The sequence below is a fragment of the Eubalaena glacialis genome, chromosome 3 (genome assembly GCF_028564815.1).
Source record: "Eubalaena glacialis isolate mEubGla1 chromosome 3, mEubGla1.1.hap2.+ XY, whole genome shotgun sequence".
NCBI classification, from domain to species: domain Eukaryota; kingdom Metazoa; phylum Chordata; class Mammalia; order Artiodactyla; family Balaenidae; genus Eubalaena; species Eubalaena glacialis.
The window spans coordinates 48291389-48316067 of NC_083718.1; the positions used below are offsets into that span (position 1 = coordinate 48291389).

General features: G+C 37.7%; 1 protein-coding gene across 5 annotated transcripts in view; it reads right to left on the reverse strand.

Annotated features, from left to right (window-relative positions):
- Nucleotides 1–24679, reverse strand: part of HMCN1 (hemicentin 1) — a 508722-nt gene that overhangs the window by 464480 nt on the left and 19563 nt on the right. The window contains exon 1 of one of the 5 annotated variants that reach the window (XM_061187530.1): nucleotides 5035–5108. The exons of the other annotated variants lie outside the window; for them this stretch is intronic. Coding sequence (XP_061043513.1) covers nucleotides 5035–5047 — 13 coding nt within the window. The 5' untranslated portion in view covers nucleotides 5048–5108. Of the gene's footprint in view, nucleotides 1–5034; nucleotides 5109–24679 lie in introns of those variants that run through there. 5 annotated transcript variants of the gene reach the window in all.

The window sequence follows — 24679 nt, forward strand, 5'->3', positions numbered from 1 at the left end:
AGTGCCCTACAAAGAAATAAATGACAGAAAAAAAAAAAAAGGATAATCAACATTAATAGGGAAAAAATCAGGCTAAATACAAAGTAACGGGCATGCAGAGAGAACATGGAAGAATACGTATCACATAAATTCAAGTTCCAAATACAGTTTTCTGCATTTCCATGGAAAACCTCATGTTAGGGAAAATGATTTCTGGGCCTTCAATTTGAAAACCAGAAGTGGCCTCCTTGGAGCCAGATAAATAACAACATTGTGACAAAGGCATTTTTCTTCAAAAATATCTCAAAATGTCTTACAGACATTTCTGTGTTTATTGGCATGGGACTCCCTGAGATACACACATAGCATTTTACTGATGGAGGATTTCAATCACAGAAAAAATTGTCACTTGCCAACAATAGCTGATAAGTGGAGACAGGACTAGGCACAAGGTCATCCAGTGTATAGAACAGACATCTATCCCAGAGGCAATGCTGTTTCAAAGGCAAGTACATTCACAATAGAATGACTTAAAATCCTGCAAGTGAAGAGAATTACCCATGTATTTTAAAACATCCCACTGAAGAAGATGAATCTTTCTCAGAATTGTCCTACGATTTGTCCATGTTGATCAAGTGTTTGATTTTTAAGGACAGAAAGTCTCCTATCAGCCACAAACTGAATCACATTACATTTGTTGTACTGAAAAACTATTTTCCCTATTTGGCCATCAAAACAGATTTACTGGACTTCTGAGGGAAGATGGCAGAATAAAGTCAAATTCAGTTTTAAAATATATATCTGCTTTGAGAAATATATATAATGCATGGAAAGGAGAACTCTGAATTAGTTGAGCAATTTTCAATATTTTATCTGCTATACATTGGACTTCTAAGGAAAACTAGCAGTTTGAAGCCAGATCACGGAATCATCCTGCCCACAAGCCCAACAAATGAAAGAAAAAAAATAGGTTAAAACTAACCAAGAAATTTATCACAGCAATCAAATAAAGTAGGAGGCACAATCTTAATGCCACTTTCTTTTTAAGAAGCATGTCCAGCCAATGTTTTCTTAGGTCAGTCTCCCAAGGTAATAGAAATAAAAGCAAAAATAAACAAATGGGACCTAATCAAACTTATAAGCTTTTGCACACCAAAAGAAACCATAAACAAAAGGAAAAGACAACCTATGGACTGAGAGAAAATATTTGCAAATGATGCGACTGACAAGGGCTTAATTTCCAAAGTATAAAAACAGCTCAAACAACTGAAAGACAAAAAAACAAACAGCCCAATCGAAAAATGGGCAGAAGACCTAAATAGACATTTCTCCAAAGAACACATACAGATGGCCAATAGACACATGAAAAGATATTCATCATCGCTAATTATTAGAGAAATGCAAACCAAAACAACGAGGTACCACCTCACACCAGTCAGAATGGCCATCATTAAAAAGTCTACAAATAACAAATGCTGGAGAGGGTGTGAAGAAAAGGGAACCCTCCTACACTGTTGATGAGAATGTAAATCGGTGCAGCCACTATGGAAAATAGTATGGAGGCTCCTCAAAAAACTAAAACTAGAGTTGCTATATGACCCAGCAATCCCACTCCTGGGCATATATCCAGACAAAACTATAATTCTACATTCATAGCAGCACTATTTACAATAGCCAAGACATGGAAACAACCTAAATGTCCATCAACAGATGAATGGATAAAGAAAATGTGGTACATATATACAATGGAATATTAGTCAGTCATAAAAAAGAATGAAATAATGCCATTTGCAGCTACATGGATGGACCTAGAGATTATCATACTAAGTGAACTAAGTCAGAAAGAGAAAGACAAATACCATATGAAATCACTTATATGTGGAATCTAAAATACAACACAAATGAACATATCTATGAAACAGAAACAGACTCACAGATATGGAGAACAGACTTGTGGTTGCCAAGGGGGAGGAGGGTGGGGAAGGGAAGGATTGGGAGTTTGGGATTAGCAGATGCAAACTATTATATATAGGATGGATAAACAACTAGGTCCTACTGTATAGCACAGGGAACTATATTCAATATCCTGTGATAAACCATAATGGAAAAGAATATGAAAAAGAATATATATATGTATAACTGAATCACTTTGCTGTACAGCAGAAACTAACACATTATAATTCAACTGTACTTCAATTTAAAAAACTTTTTAAAAAGGAAACATTGCCAGAGGAGAGAAAAAGTAAAGATTCTAGAAAGTAGCTTAGTCATCCTAAACCACATTCTACATACACCAGAGCAGTAAGTAGTGACAAATGCCCAAGTTTTCCACTAATATCTCCAATTATTTTTTTTAAAGAAGCAGCTTAAGCAATCCTAGACCAAACAATGCATTTCCAGATACTTATTCAAGAGAAATGAAAACATATGTCCACAAAAGGACTTATACAAAAATATTCATAATACTCAAAAACTAGAAGCAACCCAAATGTCCATCAAGATAAGAATGAATAAATTGTGGTATAATCATATAACTGAATATTACTTAGTCATGAAAAAGGAATTCATACATGCAAAAAGAAACTGAATCATGAAAAACACTAAATTGAGTGAAAGAAGTCAGTCACAAATGAATACATATTCTTTTGACTTCATTTATATGCAAAACTAATCCATGATGACAGTTATGAGAAAAATGGTTATCTATATGGTAGGATGATTGGCAGAGAAGGAGCATAAGGGAACATTCTGGGGAAATGGAAAAGTTCACTACCTCGATTGCCCTAAAGGTTACATGGTGTAAACATTTGTCAAACTCATCAAACCATAATCTTAAGATGTGTACGTTTTACTGTATGTAAATTATACTAAAATTATTTTTTTAATCCAAAATAAATGAATAAAAGCAGCTGCTGAGGGGATAGGTAGACAGCCCAGGAAAAAGATATAGAAAACCCCTCACATGAACAAGGCCTCCCTACCACCACAGGGTCTCACAGGTTCAGAAATTTCCACTGAGTTGTCCAATGAGAACTATTAAAACCAACCCACTAAATTTCCATCAGTAAAGAGGGATCGGAAGAAGGAAAAATAAAAGGGAAAATAAGATGATTTTCTGAGGGGATGGGAGATGCTTCAGACAGAAACACACAGAGGTCCCTATAGAAGTCCTGACACCTCTTTGAATTAACAGGCTATGGCCAAAACCCAGAGTTGTCGCTTCACGAACTGGAGAAAGGTCTGAAACCCCCCAAAATAAAAAAGTTCTCCCAAATAGGTGGAGGAAACTCTAGTCCATGTATTTTCATTGGCCTTTATGCAAACAGAGATTGGTCCACCCATCACCATAGCCAGCCAATCCCTTGCAAGTTCTACTATCCTCCATCCTCACGCTGTCAAAGAAAAGCATATTGAAGACTCAATATATCCAGTCCCAGAAGAGTAGTAAAGGGCATGACAAATAGGCCTCAAATAGGGTGAAGACAAAAGAGAATTGAACAAGGCCATATCACAATCAATTAGAGGCTGATGGAGCTGCCTGCATCTAACGTGAATAAGATGTAAAGGAACAGCATGTTGCACCAGAATTGTGTATACTGGAATCCCACTTTAACACTGTGTCAAACATCTGAATTTGAACAATCTTTTATAATAAAACTATAAGATTATGGAGAGTGAGTTATTGAACACAACCAATAAATGCCTACTTTGAGATATCAGAAGATGAATTGCTCTGAGTTGATGTCGTCGTAGAACAGAGGCAGGAGAGGAGACAGCAAGAAACCAACCTGTATACTCTTCTCTTCATCCCCACCTCTCTACGTCCTTATCTATCCAAAGGGAAAAAGTAGAAATGAGGGATGGGAAAAGGCACTGGAACTTAAAGCAATTCCTGAGTACTGAAAATTATGCAAAATAAGACTATAATAATAAATATTTTCCTGTACTGACTTACTGACGTCACATTTACACTTGAATGGTAAGTCAAAAGAGTAAAACAAGTAGTATGACTGCACTCTCTCTTGTACTTATTTTTTAACTGGCTATGCACAAACCATACTTTCAAAGGCAGTGCAGACCCTATTTTTGACAATAAACAGTAATACAACAAAGTGGGGTTCACCAAATGAAAACAGAAATTACTGAAATAAAATCTGTGAAGTCTTACAAAAAGTGAGTATTCCACCAGGAACAAGATAAAAGAAAAGCAAGCATCCTAAATAGGCAACCAGAAGACGTGCCATTCATATTAAGCATTCTGATGTAATCATACTGTCATCCTAGAATAAGTGAAGTATTTGTGGATGCTAAAAGCTTATGTATTTTTCCCACTCTCAAAATAATCTTATTTATTTTACCAAGCTTTCAAAACTATTTACCCCCAGCAGAGACCTAATGAAATGAGCTTCATCCTTAGTGAGATTTTTTTAATCAGAGAAAAAGGAAGCTATGAGAATGTAATTGTTTAAAAAGAGATTTGTATTTACTTGTATTTACTCCACATTATAGTATGGCTATGTTCATTGAGTGAGGAAGGAAGGAAGAAAGGAAGGAGTTGAGGCAAGGAGGGAAAAAGGGAGAGAGGGAGGGAGGGAGGGAGAAAGAGAGAGAAAAACATATACAATTATTACTGATACTGAAAGTTAATCACCTCCTCAAGGGCATGTTCCTCACTTGCCCAAATGTGGGAAAATTCAATGACAACAACGGACATTCCACCGAAAGAGTGAAGAAAGCATATGGCCCCTAAAAACAAACTATCTAATTAAAATGCAGAAAGACAGCTCAGCTCTCCAATTATTAAATACACAAAAGAGACCATTTAAAGGTTCATAAACAACTCTAAAAAGAAAACTAGAGTTTACAAAGAATTTAAATATGAAAATAAACTAGACCTAATAATAAATATAAACAGGAAATACCAATGGCTGATCACTTAGTAAACCATATGCTTTGAGCCATGATTTGGGTCACTTCAAAAAACAAACCCAAACTTTACAGTATTGCCATTTCAACATATAGAACAGTCAATAAAACCTGCAGGGAAAAACACACCTTCTCTCTCCATCCTGTTCCTACAAGCTTGTCAATTACTGTAGGGCACAGCAGAGGTTGAGGAACACAGCTGACCTCTTTCAACAATGTTAAGGCTTTCACCAGCCCAGCCTAATAAACACATGTTCCCAATAACTTCTCCAATGAATAAGCCCCTTTCAAAAGAGAAACAGGACTCACATGAACACTAACCTCTTGATTAGAAAGCACATACTTAGCCAGTGGACTGTGAAGGTCTCCCCCAATTCGCGTGCTTCAGGCTACATTCCTAATCAATTAGTTACATCAAATCCCCTTTTGTTTCCCTCCAGTGACTTTTTGCCACCCTGTTACTTGACTCCTAAGCAAATGCCTCTCACCTGGCTTTCATCCAGATTCCCTGCAAAGCTTGCCCTTCCCAGACCATGGGAGCCAGCCTCTAGAGATGTGACTAGCCTTCTAGAACTTCTACAGTATGGTAGAGAAATGTTTTCAAAACAATTCTGCAGAGCAACTGAGGCATTTGGAATATTTGTTCAACTGAAGAATCTGAAAGATACTGAAGAAAAGTATCTTTCTTTTATCTACTCCAGAACTGCTCCCGGAAGAGCATATTCAGCTGAAAACAAAGATATCCAGGTTATAATCTCAGTTTAGTCATTAAAAGCTACCTGACCTTGGGCATCTGCCCTTGGCATCTCTGAAGCTCATATTCTTTATCTACAAAGTGGGTGAATTTTGGTAAATCCATTTCTATTTTAAAACGTTATTAATTTGTGAAACAGGACATCCAAGACATGATCTGTTGCCTTCAATAACACTTTATCCTATTCTCATTTTAAATAAATGTTCAAGCCCTACCACCACCCCCCAAACCTCATCCCTGAGAGATCACTTGATGCCTAATGATGCATTCTAACCATTCATAATTCCCACTGTGTTCTTTAATACCCTAAGCATCAGAATTTATCTGAATGTGTTTCTACTGACAATGTGATTGATGCTCAATAATACCAGCAACTTTCCTACCAGCATTTACAATTATTACTTTGCCATTTTACCTTCTATTCTATCCCTCCTTCCAATCTCCAAGTTTGGATTAATACAACTGTTTCCTTTCAAGAGTCACTGAGCATTGCCAAGGGGAATCACATAAATATGCTAACTGATCCATCACAAATTTATTAGATTCAACTTCAGCTGCTCAACAATCCATTAATTTATTTCTCCTCTGCTCCGTTTTCCATTGCCTACAAGTAGTTATTCCAAATCTTTATCACTCACTTCAGAAACTAGACTCCCTGCTTCTGCCCTCCTCATTCCCAGTGGACAACTGTCAGAAAAAAAAAAAAAAAAATTGATGTCTTTAGCCAAGAACCCCCTCAATTGCTCTCCCTTTGATTTACATTGTATCCATTCTTCCCACCTTCCCTCCTGCAGTAGACCAACTACAGTTAGTGATGCTTCTTTTCCAAAGGTATACACTCCTTCTTGAAGTGAACTCACATGCAACTTTTCACATCTCTTCCAAAGCTATCAATCACATCTTCCATTTCTTTTACCAGTGTTTCTCTTCCACTCCATAGCCTTTTTTCTCACCTGCCTGGGATATGCACTCAAAACTCCCCCAAACTGTGAATAACAAATTCTCTCCCATTAGACTTTCTTGAGGTTAGAGGGGTCTGGGAAATGTAGTTTCTGGCTGAGCATCTGCATCCCAGTGATTCTTCCACAGTATGGAACAAAAAGCACAACTTTTCAGAAAATGGCAAGTTGTCTCTATCACACTGTATCTCTCATTAGGTTTGGCACTTAGCTTTCCTGACTCCTTTCAGCAACTCTTTTACTAAATCTTCCTCTTCTCAGACTCACAATTTAAGATTCTACCCTTATTGGCTTTCCTTCTTGCTCTCCAAGCCCTGCTTGGATTAGATCATCAGCTCCATGACTGTGCCTATCACCCTTATATGAAATCTTTCACAGCTCTAACTCCAGGCTTAACCTTTTCCCTAAGCTCTAATATCACATTTTAACACTACCATTCTGAATCATCCACAAGCAACTCAACATGGCAGTATCAGGATGCTTTAGCTTACAAGTAGTAGGAAACTTCTACTCATTCTATCTTAGACCATAAGCAAATTTACAGCCCCATGAGGTAGAGCAGGCTACAGGCACTGCTGAGGTATATATCAAGGCTCTGAATCCTTTTCTCTGCCCCCCCCCCTTTTTTTTTTGGCCCTGCCCTCCTCTCCATTGGCTTTATCCTCAAGCTGATGGCAAGATGAATGCAACAATTCTAGGTGTAATATTCAAACATAACATCATCCATAAATGAAGCGTTTCACTTCCCTAAAAGAAAAACATTACAGAAGTCCCATTGAAAGAAATCCATGTTTATTTCTAAACCAATCACTGGCAAATGGAATGAGAGTACCATACTTAGTTTAGACCAGGGTTTCTCAACCTTGGAACTACTGACATTTAGGGCCAGATAATTCTTTCTTGTAGGGGGCTATTCTATGCATTGTAGAATGTTTAGCAGCATCAGTGGCCTCTACCCACTACATGCCAATAGCATTTGCCACTCTTGACAACCAAAAATGTCTTCAGACATTGCCAAATATCCCCTGGAGGCAAAATCACCACTGTCTGAGAACTCCTGGCTTAGACTAACCATGATCTATCCTTAGAACACAAGTACTGTAAAGGTCATCTTTTAAGAAAGGAGATAGGAATTTAAAGTTGACTAGGCAACCAATAGGAGCCACTACAATGTCCAAAAACAAACTTGTTTTCTACTTCCCATGTCCAAAATATATTTCTCCTCCTGAATTTCTGATATTGATTAACATACCACTGTCTAGATACTCAGTGGCCCAAAATGAGAACAACGGCCCAAACTAAGAACTCTAGCATCATCCTTATACCTTCCTTATTTCCCATTTCCAGTGGTTAATAGTTCTTATCAATACTGATGATGAAGCTTCTTGTGGATCTGTTCTCATTTCTCCATTTCCACTGTCACCTAAATATCTCAGTGGTCACCTCCTTACTATGTTTCCTGCCTCCTAGGCTTTCCTACAGTTTTGATAGTTATCTTCTAAAGGATAAATCTGGTCAAATCAACCTTCAACTTAAAACCATTTGATGACTCTTCCTCATTACCCACAAAACCAAATTGAAAGTCTTTAGCCTATTATACAAGGCCCGCAATGATTTATCCATTGCCCAGTGCGCTGCAGCCTCAACTCCAGCCCCTCCACTTACCTTACTCTGTACCACTCCAGATTATTTATTGTTCCTCAAACCAGACATTTGATATATCAGTGATTTGTTTGTGTCAGTCCTTCTGTCTGGAATGACCTCTCCACTCTCACTTCCTAATCCGTCTTCAAGTCCTTCACACTTCTCATGCATTATTTCTTTTTTGGTAACTTCTACTCTCCTCATGAGAAAATTAATTACTCTCGCAGCTGTATCCCCATAGTACTTATTAAAAATATAATTCTGATTGAGCACTTAATGCATCATATTATAGCCTTATTCATCTGCCCAGCCAGATCAGGGCTACTAAAGGTGAGGTATTGTCTCTATTTATAACAACAATTTCTGGCACAGTGCCTAGAACATAACGAAACAGCTCTAAATGCAGAGCTTTTGAAATGAAGGAACTGAACTGAACTGACTTCAATGTATTTGCCCAGAATTATTATAAGTCTCAGGGACTAAGTCTAACCAGTCAGTTAAAATAATTTTTCTCTAATAGTAAGCCAAATAATCTGAAAAACATATATACCATATAAAATGCTAATAAATACCTGTTTAATAATTAAATAACAAGTCAAAAAGTGAAAATCAGTGTGACAAATAAAAATACAGCAAAATCACCTATAAACTCATTGAAGTGTTAAGAGGGATGATAATTTCCAATTCTTTGCATGATTCAGAGAGGCTTCTACACGTGTGCATTCCCACAGACTACCCAAATCCCTTCTCATACTTCACCCTCAATGATGAACAGGGTCTGAGTGGGGTCTCTGAGAACAGGGGCTCGAATACAAGTGTCCTTGGGCCCCAAGAGATGCTGAACTAAAGAAACTAAGCAAAAGCCACATTTCCAAAAGATAAAGGAAGGAAGGTTTTTTGTTTTTGAGTTTTGTTATTGTTGCTGTTGTTGTTTTTAATCCAAACCAAAGTAGAAACTGAGTACAAAGCAAAGGAGCCAGGGTAAACAGAGACTATCTGGGGAGAGTCACTAACAGAGGCATCATTGCTTTTGGTCTGTTGTTATGTTTCTTAGTACACAAGATGCCTGAGTAGAAAATAAATATCGAGAATAGAATTTATAAAGGTCTATAAACGGGAAAAGCAATGGGGCAATATGTGTCGAGTCATACAGATGTGACTTCTCTTTGTCACAGAGGTTCTGCTTTGGGAATCTTTGCCAGGCAAATAATCAAAAACCCAGAAGGAAGTCTGTAAGCACCTTTGCTTATAAAAAAGAAAAAACAGAAGTGACCTACAAATCCCCCGTAAAAGACTGATTACATCTTTTTACATTCTTTCAATGAAATTAGCTCTGAAGACTATGTAGCATCTACGTGAAAACATGAGGAAGTGCTTAAGACACCTGATACTTATGTCCCAGTCACAATGATATTAATAAAAAAATCATATGTGTAAAGGCTCTACCTAAATATATCAGAAAAGACAATGGCTATACCAGAATGTAGCAATTTCTAAACTTTATATTTTCATTATCTTCTAAACTTTCTATACTGTGGTTATGTTATTTTTCAAAAGTTTAATTTCAAGTTGGCAAGAGAACCACAGAGGCTGTGTCACAAATAAATTTCATCCATTTACACACGCCTTCAAGCACAAGCAGCACAAAACACCCATGTTCAGAAAGGCCAATGTTTGGGTGGAATGCCACTGAGAAAGATCTACATAGCCTGTTGGAGGCCCTGGCCAGTTTGATCTCACTTCTTGGAAAGTCCCAAGAGCTTGGAATTCAGCTCAAAACTGCAGTCATAAGCTTCATCAGCAGTGTCCCAAAGAATATGAATTAGTAGACAGAAGTTTATGAGGTTTCACTCAAAAAAATCTAAAATTAGCTGCTCTGGCACCCTGATGGAAGCCCCAGCCTGGACACCTACCCTGCCTGGTCAGGGTGAAGAAGCAACTGTGATTATCTGCCAAACCTTGCTGACTGCTTCTCTTCTCTGCAGAGAACCTTAACTGTGTTAGCCTGTGGACCATGGTGCCCAGGAGTCAGAATTCTCAAATACGGTAGTTCATCTTATATCCAAAGCGAGATTTGTATAATAATGCTATAATGTGGCCCTGTTCTCTCTGTCCCTTAAATTTCTATTTAACCCTGTTTGTCAGGAATAGCCCAGGATCCAGCTCTTGTCCCTAATAATATAAAACTGCCACAGGCACCAAGATAGAGGTAAGAGCTAATAAGATGGCCTGCGCTGGGCTGGGTGTGGCGTGATCCTATTGCCTTTAACTAACAGTCTGGTGACCATAAACACTGCCTTAATAAGGTCCCTGCCCTTAAATGTCCCTTGTGTTTTTGTTTCCTGCTTAATCAGCTGGAATAGAGTGAGAGTTACTGCTAAATGACTGCTCCATGGTGGAAGCAACTGCATATTAGTGATGGGCACATAGAGAGTATAAATTCTGAAAAAGGGTTTCCCCCACTGCCAGAACCAGAGGCAGTCTGTAGGGCTGAAGAGACACCACTTCTCCTCCCTCCACCCTCACTCATCCTGTTTACAAGGGTAAAAAGATCAGATTTCTCAGAAATTCCTGTTTGCATCTGGGTATCCTAAAATGGAACTTATTGCCTTATAAAACAAAAGTACCACATTTCTACAGGAAAAAAAAAATCATAGATAGCTATATGTCATATTTATATTTTTGGATAGGATCTGGATTTTTTTTTCTGTGTTCCCTTTCTCTTCTTTTTTAACACTGATACACTCCACCTGACTTTCTCTATATTGCAATTACTCAACCACTGACTTCAACATTTTATCTAACTTAAAGTTTAACACGAATAATTTCTTTTCTCTCTAAAGTTAATTTCTTTTATCTATAGACCACCTTAAACATATATTCTCTCTGAAAAAATTTAAATCCCCATTTGCACCTCTCTTCAGTGTTCTTCCCAAACAGAGTTCCCATCAAGTTCTACATCACCCTTCTAGGCCTTTCTAACCACCACTGTTGGGAAAATTGTTGGGTTTGGTGAAATCAGTCTCTTATACTTCCTTCTCAAGATCTTTTGTTCTCATCATAAAATCTACTAGAACTCACTTCCCTGCTGTAGCAGTTTGCAAAAATGGCCACAACTATCTACATGCATGCCCTCTGCAATGTGATTGTACCTCCCACCAGGAGGCAGCGTCTATTTCCCCCACCCCTAATCTAGACTGGCTTTGTTACTTGCTTTGGCCAATAGAATATGGTAGAAGTAATGGTGTGCCAGTTCAAACAGTAGACTTTAAGAGCCTTTGCACACTTCCCCTCAGTCTCCTGGAACCCCTCATTCCCTTGGATGAACCCTAAGCTAGCATCCTGGATGATGGAAGACCACAAGGAGCAGAGCAAACCATCCCAGCTGAAATCATCCTAGAGTAGCCAGGCCCTAGCTGACTAAGAGGCTTATCAAAAAGATACATCAATGAAGCCAGCCAAGACCAGAAGAACTACCCAGCTGAGTTCAGCCAAAATTGTCGGCCCATAGAACTGTGAACTTTAGTAAATGATTGTTGTTTAAAAATCACTAAGTTTGGGGATAATTTGTCACACAGCAAAAGCTAACTAATACAGCTGCTTGTACACATTCCTTAACAACCAAGCCTCCTCTTCTTTACCTTGCTACTTTTCTATTTATAGGATAGGGTAAAGGTTTCTCTTCAATTATGATATCCTTTCACCTAGCACATATTATAAATTCCTATAGTTCAATGCAAAAATTCTCCTCATTCCCAAAGTATTTGGACAGAGTGTTCTTAGCCATAACGATATCATAGGAAGTATTATGTAAAACTTTCCCTTAAGAATCAAACATGTAAGATTATCCTACTCTGTAACAACCTAAACGGGAAAGAATCAAAAAAGAATAGATACTTGGATCTGAAAAAAAAAAAAAAAAAAAAATTATCCTAGTTCATACAATTGTCATATAACATAGAAACAAATCCTTTTCTAATCCTTTCAGGATTATAACCAGCTATGTGCCAGATATTTTACAAATTATATCTCCTTTCATCTTTTCTATGAGAAAATAGGTTAATTCATGTCTTCATGTCCTTCTGATTCCAGAGCCTATGCTTTTTTCATTAAACCATACTGGCTATTTTCACCTTGAGAGTATATGATTAACATCCTAATTTCTTAAAAGACTTAGATATACTAAATTTTGCATCAACTTATAGAACTAAAACCAAAATCCTTTACTTTGTTTGTTTACTCATTCATTCAAGCGGCAGATGCAGCCTAAGAATGGTGCACTCTTGATCCCACCATTCTCAGCATTGACCTACCGACTTTCCTGCTTTTTCTCTTCTCAGAGGTCATGACAGTGGACTAAGCCACTTTCATCTACTCATTTCTACATGTGCTTTCCTGTCAAAAAAAAATCAGCCATCTCCTCTGAAAGGTCTTACTTTTTCGAGCCTCTCTCCTAATCTGTGACTGAGGTAGACAGAGGAGGAGAAAGATGGAATACAAATCAAAACATTCATTAAATGTAAGACGCCAACTTACTCTCACCTATGAGATTCATCCCTGGCTCTGGGTTATACATATTGTAAGCTTTCTGGACAAAGTCTACTTCTTCCTTTATATCTTGACATGACGGGTGTTCCGTAAATGAAAGTTGAGGAATAATAATACCAAAGTGGAAACTATGGCCCCCCTCCCCACTGGCTTCATGTTGCATTGAAAAGAATTATCTTTCATGGCATTTAACTTGAACTTTATGTTTTTTTCTTGCTAAGAGCTATTAACATTACTATTGCACCACAGAGGGGATTTTTGTTTTTCTTCTGATAGCCATCTTTCAACAAGTCTGGCTGCAAGTAAATGAGATCAGGATTTTACGAGCCAATTATTGTGTGGCTTATTGTTTGTACTTGCTAAACTTTATTTTCCCCATAGTTTGCCTCCCTTTCTATCACTGACTCTATCTTGCAATGAAAATTAATGCTCTGATTTAAATGAGTGATATAAAACATGATCTATTACGCCTGCTGGCACACAGTATGTTTCACCTCATTACCACATTATTAAAGAATAATTAGCATCTCTAGGGATGAATTGGATATTACACATCCAACATTTGTAGATACATTTACTCACAGTTAGAAAACGGTGGTTCTATCCTTTCCATACACTAAGCCTCAATTATATGTTTTACCAGTCCTGAAAATTGAAATTATTCTCTGGGGAACACAGATTGTGTTAACTGCTGAATCACTTGCATGCTAGTGGAACCTAGAAACTTTCCACTTGCATGCTTATATACTGACCCTATTGTCATATCTGCCTTTCTTCCAAAGTTATTTATACTCAAGTTGTTAAATAAAATGGAGACTGACACCATTTAACTTAAATATTTGGTCTCAAAATCCACAAGTGTTCATGATATATTCAGATAATTAACACCAACTTAGGCCATTGTTTAATTTATTGGAGAGGTCACTCATACATCTATATCATTATACTTCAGTTGAATGTAGAAACTGAAATACAGATTTAATGTAAGTTTAATGCACTTTGAATTCTCTTTATGTATTGACGAGTTAGAATTTAAACATTAAACATGTCACTTATTCATTAATTTCAAATAAATTTAAATCAAAGGTTAACCACATAAAATATAAGATCTCACAAAATCTACTCTTATCAAAAATATAGAAGGTTATTCAGAGTATAAAATAGTGTAGTTTAATCCTTTGTTATCAGTCCCTTGGTTTAATTTTCTTTTTACCATTCTTTTCTCTAAATTCTACTTTTTCCCCTCAAATCTGCTAGGATTGCAGTTTCCTATTTCCTTAAAATATTTTCAAGTTCATCTTATTGCTTTAAAGATAGGACTGTGTCTTATACTCTGACAATTCGAAAACCTTACATTCTTGTGTGTCTGTTTTGGCAGCTGCTTGTTCTTACCCTTGGTGCCTGGCTTCCATGAGTGCTCGATTAAATTTTACCGTGATTTTCCCATTTCACTCATGGAACTATTGGGTTGGCCAAAAGTTCGTTCGGGTTTTCCACAACATCTTACGGAAAAACCCAAAAGAACTTTTTGGCCAACCCAATGTTTCTGGGAATTCCTGGGAGCCTAGGAGCTTCATTTGCTTCTACTAGGTACACACAGGGCACAACCAGTTCAGGACCACCTTAAACCAAATCCACACCTAGCATTCTTGAAAATTCCTAGGTGAGGTGTATTTAAGCAGCACATCCTTGAGAACATAAGGGTTTGGCTGTAGCTTCTCAATGATTTATTTCATTTTGGTTTGGTTTTTGTGCCGTCTTCTACTCAGCACTAAAGGTGGGAGGGCAGGGAGTCTTGACCTCTGGCTCACCCTTATCCTGAGGGGTCAGCCTTGGGATCTCAGCTTTATGCAGACAGGTTTCCCCTTAGACTCCCTACCACAGGTGGGCCCTGGGCTCAAAGTGACCAGGTTTTGCAACCTAGAATAATCCCTGCCCATGTCCTCAAGCAGAAGTGGCTTCAGTGTTCCACTTACCTTTCTGGGTTCTCATTTTCCTCTAAGATTTTAGCCAGGTAATTCCTTACTATTTTTTATCTTTCTGATGCTTTTAAAATTATATATATATGTGTTCATCCCAGGTTTTTTAGCGGTTTTCAGTGGGAGCATTGGTCTGAGTATCCTAGCCCACTATGTTTCCAGAAATAGAACCCTCCCTAGATTTAATAAGCCTCATTAAAGCAAACACATTCTATGTGTCTGAAGTGGTTATTTTAATTATATCTTCTAATTACAAGTAACAAAAATAGCTCAAGCTATCTTATATAACGGGATATATATATATATCTTATATCCTAGTTATAAGGATACCGGTGCATAGGGTCCCAGGAGTAACTGAACAATCCAAACCACAGAAAGAGAAGGAGCTTTTTACGATGTGCCGAGATGGGAAGAACTGAAAACAGTAGGAGATTGTGAGCCTTCACTCCGCCTCAGAGGTTCTCAAACTTTAGAAAGACTCAGGATTGCCTGGAGGGCTGTTAAGCACACAGATCGCTGTGTCCCACCTGCAGGGTTTCTGAAGTAGGGCCTGAGAATTTGCATTTCTACTGAATTCCCAGCTGATGCTGACGTTCCTGGTCCAGAGACCACCCTTTCACCACCCTATTGCAGGAAAGCTCTGGAGTTTCACTGCTTAGATCCCAATCCTAGTTGCCCCTCTACTACGCCTGTGAATTTAGACATATTTTTCTCACCTTCTCCATGCTTGTTTCCCGTCTCGGTGACTAAGATGCCTCATCTGTAATAAGGAAACTGGTAGTACTTACCTCAAAGGGTTTGTTGAGAAGATTAAATGAAACGAAAGATGTAAAATGCTTAGAATAGTGCCAGTATTCAGCAAGCACTTGGTAATATCAGCTATTACTAATATCATTATCACTCACCTATTTTAATTACATCATATTTCAGTATTTATTCTCTTTTTTACCTACGTCCAATCTTATTTTCTTTTGTGAAGTCGCTTTTGCTCCCCTGACTCCCTCCCTCCTGCATATGCCTTTAAAAATATTCTAGCATAGTTTCCTTGCAACTTTAGTTTACATGACACTCACAGACTAGTCGTCACTATCCCCCTTCATGACTGTCTACTTTATGACTTCTCTATTGCCAATCTTTTGACTTTATTAATGACTACTGTATACTTAGTTCTTAATTATACTTCTTAATTACATACTTAATTCTGTCCATTTTTCCCAGTTTAAATTCCCAAGAGAGAATCTGACTAGTCAAATTATCATTTGCCGCCATGCCACATCACAATCCATGAATTCGCTGCCGTTGGACCAGGTCACCCTCTCTGGTCCAATCAGCTGTGGTGCAGCAAGATGAGAGGGTCAGTGGAATAAAATGAGGCTGCAGAGGGCTATCTTCAAGCAGTGACTATGAATGGGGAAGATGCACTAAGAAAGGCCTGGAAATGAAGCACACACCATGACTGACAAGTCTAAATACCATTATAGGCTTAAAAACATTTAATGTTGTTGCTCAATTTGTTCTCATTAAAATTAAATACTGTGATTAAATTCCCTTATATCCAATAACTTCTCTTTTTATACAGACCCTATTCAGATATATCTGAGCTCTCATGTCATGTGCTTCACACATGTTAAGAACATTGAAGGCTGTCAGCAATAAGTATAGCAGGACCTTCATGAATGGGAACAGGAAGAAACCGATCCCATCACAGGGGTGAAGTTCTACTAAGTGTATATTTACACTATCTGCTTTGATATTACTATCAGATCCATCAGTCAGGAAATATGATAAAAGGGATAATTTTTGGAGACTGCCTGAGAGAGTGATATTCAAAAGAAAATCCATAAGACAAACATGAAGAGCATAGCAAACATTAATAAGGATAAAAACAACATTGCAACTCTTTCTAGAAATGGCATCAGATAATAATTCTATACAAACTGTGGGAGTTCCTTTAAAAACACCATCTTGAAATACGAGCACAGCAAACATTAATAAGGATGAAAACAACATTCCACCTCTTTCTAGAAATGGCATCAGATAATAATTCTATACAAACTGTGGGAGTTCCTTTAAAAACACCATCTTGAAATATTAACCATAACAGCCCTAACTTCTTACAGAAATACTGGTTGTGGATCCATCATCTATGAGTTTATTATTAAAATCTTCACTGAACCTATTTGTAATGTTGAAACATTACATGTACACTTTTATTCTCCCTCATTCTCCACTTCACCATGCAAAGTAGAAAATGTAGGTTTCTCATCTCAAAATGTCCACTAACACATTATATGTACATATATATGGTATATATGTTCGTATATACTTATCTTTCTTGAATTCATTTTATGGGATTCCACCAGCTGTTTCAAGAAGTTAAGAGTTGTGAGCCATTCTTAATGATATACATTTGTTTTCCATTTAGGAAACTGGCTGGACCTTTTCTCATGGACCCCATCCAGGGTTAGCATCCAGCTCCTGGGTCCTAGAATACATTTTCTCTTCCTGATCTGAATAAATGACTTGCATAAACATTTTTGTTCAGGTATTCCTCAATTGTGTGAGACTGTCATATCATCTGAACTTTGAATTATAAAATTAAAAATGTTACAAACATTATAGCACATAAAACTTAGAGCATGACTAATTGTCCAACAGAGAGAACAGGTGACCAGGTGAATTAAGTAATCTCTCATAGCCTTACCCTTCTCATCTGTAAAATGTGTATACAAAGAACCTACATCAAGCCAAAAGTGTGAGAGTTCAATGAGACAATGCATGTGAGCACTTGGCAGAGTATTTATTTTTATGAAATGTAAGTTCCTTTCCTTTTCTTCTACAATATACAATAGAAGACAGAGCCTGCATTAAAGTGTGATGTTGCTCTTTATTTTTACTGAGCATTTAGGAAGAGATACTATAAAGTTCCTTGAAGAGCAACCACTAGCTTGTTCCAAAAGTTAATTAACATAAAGAGCCAGATTTCAGCCAGGGGAGGAGAGAGCAACAGTAAAGGATATCATTTTATACAAAATCTTTTCTGTGTCTCTACGTTCAGCTAGATTGTTCTGATCCTCCCTCAAATGGATCCTTTCAGCAACGAAGTCCTCATTTTGGGAATGTGCCTTTGTATCTCTGTAATTCCAGCCAACTCTTGACTCCACACTTCACCCTTGGAATTTTCCCTCAGGCCTAAGTTCATCTCTGTGGCTGTCGGCCTGTTTCTAGCTGCCCCAGTACTAGTTCTCAGGTTTCTGATACCATGTCTGGTATCAGCTCTCCCTCACATTTTGTTGCAGAAAATGGAATCGCTCCAGGCATGATCAATTTACCAGTGTCCCTGGGTTTGGGGGCCTAGGTACTCCCAGTCTCAATGCTACCCTTTTCTAGATAACCTCCCCAGAGGACAGATCTCCTCTGTTCTTCTCATGCCCCTTGCCCTGTTCCTTAACCTTTGGGGTATAACAGCTTGAAGCACAAATAAAGGGATAAATAAGTTAACCAAAGAAGAAACTTCCATCATTTGAGGAAGACAAGAAGGAAGTGGAGAGTAACAGGTGGAAAAACAACAACCACTGTAAAAGTCTTAAAAAGTTTTGCATAAACATCCCCAGTATTAAAATAACTGGGATCTTGTGGTCTTAACCAACATCTAAATCTCTTCTACACTAAAAGCTTTCAATTCAGGTTCTTGGGGTGTTTTTCCTTTAAGTTATTGTTGACACTTTTATTATCAGAACTAGTGTCAAAATGGATTCATTTCATTACCTATCTTATGCTATGGTCAATTCTGCTGAAATCCATCTGTCCTGTCCTGTTAGTCTCTCTGCCTGACTTCATCACTAGGAGGGGTAAAATTTGCTTCTCCTCTGATTAGTGAATGACAGACTGATACAACTTCTAGTTTTCCCAGTTTTCTTATTTACTAGGAACCATGACTATGGGAACTAAAGTTTCAGGATTAACCTAAAAAAAACAAGCACAAACTTCATTCACTTTGCTTTAATAACCACAGTGTCCAAGCTAAATATGAGCACCTTAACACAAGTTACAAGTACCCAGAAGATGTGCGCTCAAAAATGCCATGTGTGCTCAGCCATCTGTAAATGAAAGTCCTACATAACATCTGCAAATCTTTCCTGGTGAAACTAGAACTTCATTATTTAAAAAACCCCAATAATTTGTTTTAAAGTGCAGAGACATATAAAACTGCTCAAGGAAACCGCCTTCAAAAAAATAATGTCAGTTATTCCTTTCCAAACAGAATTGAAATGCAGGGTAGAGTGTTAAGTCTTCCCCTAGAAAAAGGAAATCATTCTTCTAAAATACTCTTCCCCTCTTTTTTCCTAGAGTACAAATCACACAGAGTATTCTACATGGAAGTTCTTCTGGTCCCCTAAAACTGGTAAAACTGAAACACCTATTATGAGCCTGTTTAAATAGGGTACCAGGCCAGGAAATTATCCTTTGTACACAGTCAATTGTAAAAGTGGATATTGTTTTAAGACATGCCTTCATATTTATCACTATTTTTTCTCTCATGCTAAAACTTAAATTTCACATTTTTAAGATTAATTATGTAAGACTTATGATCTTATTAATAGTCAAGTATCTCTCTCCTAAGACTTCACTTGACCATCTTACTCTCCTGGTCATGTTCTTCTTTAGTCTTTATGTGTCTACAGTCAAAAGTCTCTCCCCATGAACCTACTAACTTCATGTTGAAGCTCACACATCAGCCAACAAAAACAGCTCTACCACTCACCTTGACTGACTGACTGCTCTCCAATTTCACCATCTCCTTTTTGCCTTTGAGTCCTGAACATGCTTCCCCTCTGCCCTGTGCCATCAGCCTTCCTCCCCAGCTATATCTCCATCCCTTCAGCCAAGTCTAACTGCAATGCCCCAGATTGGGGGAACGTTTCCTGGTTCCTTGACCGAGTCCCACCACCTTCCACTGAAGACTGGAAAAATTCATAGGCCATGGGGGGGTGGGGGGGGGTAGGAGAGTATATGGACTAGGAGCTTGGATCCTGGAGATGAATCCTGGATTTCAAACCTCAGATCTACCATTTACTAGTTATGAGGCCCAGGGCAGGAAACATCACTTCTCTGGGCCTCTGTTTCCTCATACACAAAATATAAACAATATCGCTATTTTGTGAGGATTAAATCTGTTAACGCACGTAAAGCACTAAGAACAGTACCTGATGAACAGTAACTATTCAATAAGCATTAGCCATGAGTATTACTGCCACAAAATCTGGATTTCCCACATCCTATTATATGATGTTATAATGTAATTATATTATTATAACAAAATAATATAATTACAATATATTATTATATTGTAATTGTATATTGTATAATAATATATTGTAATATAATTACAATATATTATTATAATTATAATATAACGTTATTATATTATATGTAATCATATTATTATAATTCTTATTCTTATAGCATGATCTTCCAAACATTATAAGCTCTGTAAGAGAAAGGATCTTGTCTGACTCATTTATTGCATTCTAAGCACTAAGTATTGTATAAGGCATAGAATAGGCACTCAATAAACATTTAATGATTCAATGAATAAGTGAATTATTGTCAGACAATGACTCTACCTCCAAGCCATGAGTCCAATCTTCCATTTAGGGAACTGTCACTGTATCCCTACAAGCCCATGTCCCCCACTAACAAACTAGAGGGGTTCAACTGCTCTAGAATGACTTCTCAACTTCTCTCACACCAAGTTCCACTGTGCATTACCTTTGAGGCTTTTGGACTTGAGTCAGCTGTTGGAATACTCTAACTTGATGTTTTGGAATCTGGACTAAACTAGTTGATCCGTAGACTTGCTGAGTGTTTGGACTTGGTTTGTTTCCTGGACTATTTACAGGACTTGGTATCCTAGCTGTGCATAAGAAATACCCTGCTCTGGGTCACCACCTGAACGAGCATTTCCTCACATTTAGTCTATATCCTATCCCCACCAGGAACTGAGGAAACTGACAATATAACACCCCCAACTATAACTTTGTTCACTAACTAGGTGGCTTTAAAGAAAAGAAAAATTATCTGTTCTGAATATCAGTTGGAATTCTATTATTTGTTACTTTCTCATTATTATGGTACAATGACAATAGGTGTTAATAATGACTTGACTCAATACATTCAGTATCAGTTTACTCTTCTGTGTTTTATTAGTTGTAATGTTTAAGATCTTCCAAATTCATAACACCATCCTATTGTCCATGACATGTAACAGAAAATGTTTCATGCTAACAAAATCATGGGACAATACTACAAAGTTATATACAAGTCCATATCAAGGGCACTAAAACAATGGTATTTCATCTGTTCATTCAAAAACATGTATTGAATTCCTACTATACTGTTATGTATTAAAATAAAGGATAGAGATGTAAAGATGAACAAATCATATTCTATGCCTTTAAAAGTTCATAAATTAGTCAATTTAAATTTAGGTTAAAATAATACTGAAGCATTTGAAATTAAAGCAGTATCCAGTTTTGTTCTTCACCAAAAAAAATGGTGCCATCATGATCTTGAAGGATAGCTGCTAAAATCATCTCTTTTGAAGTGTATTATTTCTATTAAATCTTTCTAAATATATGTAGAACAGATCTAAAGGACTTTCTCTCCTTATGACCCTTCATTTTTTCGGTCAGTATAGAGTCTAATAGAATAACAAATGCATTATAACGCTCTGGTCTTAATATTCAAGGAACATCCCAGGAAAGGCAGAGAGGGAATCAAAGTTCAACAGCCATAGACCTGCTCCCTCCACAATTCTCCTCATCTGTACAGCACACTCACATTTCTGCTACGTTAAAACAGTGAAAATGTGTTCATATGGCAAGAAGGAAATAAGGGGAAAGGACAACACTCTCAAGTGTTTATAATCATAGACAGTACAAAAAACAGCCTCTGGTCAAGCTATGTTTAAATGTATGCATTTTTCTCCCAATAGAGCTGTAGCCTGTCAGGAATAGATGTAATTTGTGCTCTTAAACCTCCAACCATGGCCTTCACTAATGTTTCCGTTCTGTTTTGCCTATTAATACACTTTCAAGGAACACTTTTGGGTTAGTCTACAGTCCTGACTTTGGAAGTAGAAACACCTGGATTTGAATCCCTCCCCCACTACTTGCGGGCATCTTGAACAAGCTCTTTAACCTCCCTGATCTTCATGTACACAATGACAGAAATAACAGCTACTTCATAAATAACATACGAAGATGCCTAACAAATGTTGGTTCTCTAACTGTTGAGTCAAAAATTACTTTTTAAAAAAGGAGAAGGAGTAAGACGATGAAGGCAGGAGGGAAAAAAAAAAAGAATAAGTCAGGGGGAAGTAACAGGAAGAGGAGGAGAAAAAGAAAAAGGAGAAGGAGGAGGAACACAATGGAAAAGTTTTTAAAATCATGTCATCAAGTATGGAAACCATAACCCACTGGCTTCAAAAGCAGAACAGCTATAAAATTAAAAGAATAACAGGAAATAAAGCCATAAACTGGTGGTGTGCTTGAAATGCTGTGTATAAGTGAATAAATGAATGAATGAATTGTACCAACCTAATAGGGCTGAGAAAAGGCAGGGGCATGTGTAGAGCATTCCTAGACAATGTATATAGTTGACCCTTGAACGATGCTGGTTTGAACTGTGCAGGTCCATTTATCTGCTGATATTTTTCAATAGTAAATACTACAGTACTACACTGCCCATGGTTGGCTGAATCTGGGGATGAAGGGGAATTGCAGATAATGAAGGCCAGGGCTAACTGTAAATTATACGTGGATGAACCCCTGCAGTTATTCAAGGGTGAACTATAAATCTTCCAACAAGCCTAGTTACGGTCCAAATGCCACAACTGTCAAAGAATATTGAGAAGTGGTAGTGAGCCAGGCTATAGCCATTTTCAGGACTGCCTCTTCTATCAGTATTTTAAATAAGGATGATTTTATTGTTTGTAATTGATTTATCAATTCAACCAATATTTATTGAATGCTTGCCCTCCAGTTCTGCCCTCCAGCAGTCTATGGTCTAGTAGAGGATACAGGATAACACCCACAAATAACCAAAATACAGGATTTGTGATAAATATAGTGAGAAATGCAAATGAAATATAATAAAGACTCAAACGAACAAAGAATTACCTTTGGTGGGAGTAGTCTGAAAAGGCTTCATGAAGGAAATGATATTAATTCATTCATTTATGCATTAAGCAAATATATTGTGGCATTTTCCCATATACCTGATACTATTTTAAGGAGTCAAGAAACACATCCGTGATCAAGACAGATGAAACAAACTTTCAAAGAAGAAAATAATAAACATGCATATAGATTTATACATATATAAATAAGTTTAGGCAATGACAATTGTTTTTGAATAAATTGAAATAGGGTAGTCTGATGGAGAGCAATCTCAGGCAAGAGGAGGCAACTTCGGGTAATGTAGTCAATAAAAATCTCTCTGAAGTTTTAGCATTTGAGCTGAGAATTGAAAATATTCTTGGCAGGAACTTCCCTGGTGCCACAGTGGTTAAGAATCCGCCTGCCAATTCAAGGGACACAGGTTCAAGCCCTGGTCCGGGAAGATCCCACATACCACGGAGCAACTAAGCCCGTGCGCCACAACTACTGAGCCTGCGCTCTAGAGCCCGCGTGCCACAACTACTGAAGCCTGCACGCCTAGAGCCTGTGCTCTGCAACAAGAGAAGCCACTGCAAATGAAAAGCACGCACACCACAACAAAGAGTAGCCCCCGCTCGCCACAGCTAGAGAAAGCCCGCATGCAGCAACAAAGACCCAATGCAGCCAAAAATAAATAAATAAATTTATTAAAAAAAAAAAAAAGAAAGAAAGAAAATATTCTTGGCAGAAAGAATAGGAAGTGTAAAGGCCCTGAAACGAGAATGGGCTGAGCATGACAGAGCATTCGTAAGAAAGAAATTGAAAAAGAGTGCACAGAGAGGTACTCAGGTGGCAGATCACATAGAGCTTCCTAGGTGGAGAAATTTACCAGAAGGATTTACATTTTACTTAAAATCTGTAGGAAGCTGTTGAAATGTGATTTATTTCCATTGTTAAAAAGACTACCATGGCTTTTGTGTGGATGGAGGCAAGACTGACAGCACGGAGACCAGGTGGAAAGCTATTACAAAGTTAAGAGAGATGCTGGTAACAGTTGACAGTAGTGGCGACTGAGAGAAATGGACAGGTCCAGGCTGTATTTTGAAGTTAGAGCAAAACATGTTGAATACGTGTGTGTGTGTGTGTGTGTGTGTGTGTAAAATTGACTGACTTGACCATTTAGAATATTGGTAGAGAAAAAGGTAGAGAAAGATAGAAAAGTGGGAAGGAATTCATGTTTATTGGTCACCTGCTATGTCTAGGCACTTTACAATTACTTCATTTAATGCTCACAACAAATGCAGAGGTAGATATTATAACCCCTCCCTTTTTTTGCTGAGATAAAATTAAGGGAGAAATATGTTAGGTAAATTGTCCAAGGCCCCGTGACTAGGAGAGAACAGTTTCAAATCCAGGTCCATCTGACTCAAAACCTGTGTCCTTTTTTGACCTGGTATCTCTCTGGGGCTGTGAAAAGGCATCAGTAAAGACACAAGGTAAGTAAAGGTATGCACAGGAAACATCAAGGTTTCTCAGTGTGACTGGAGAATGTTCATAGGGGAATAGTAAGAAAATGAACTGGTTACAGCCTTTAACAACTCTCTCTTCTCCCAGAATTTCACCATGGATGTCCTGTAAAACTCTTGGCTTAAAGCATCTCTCCAGCTCCACCTCCCCAGCCATCCACACTTACTGACTTCCACTGCCAAAACTCCATTTGTGAGCATT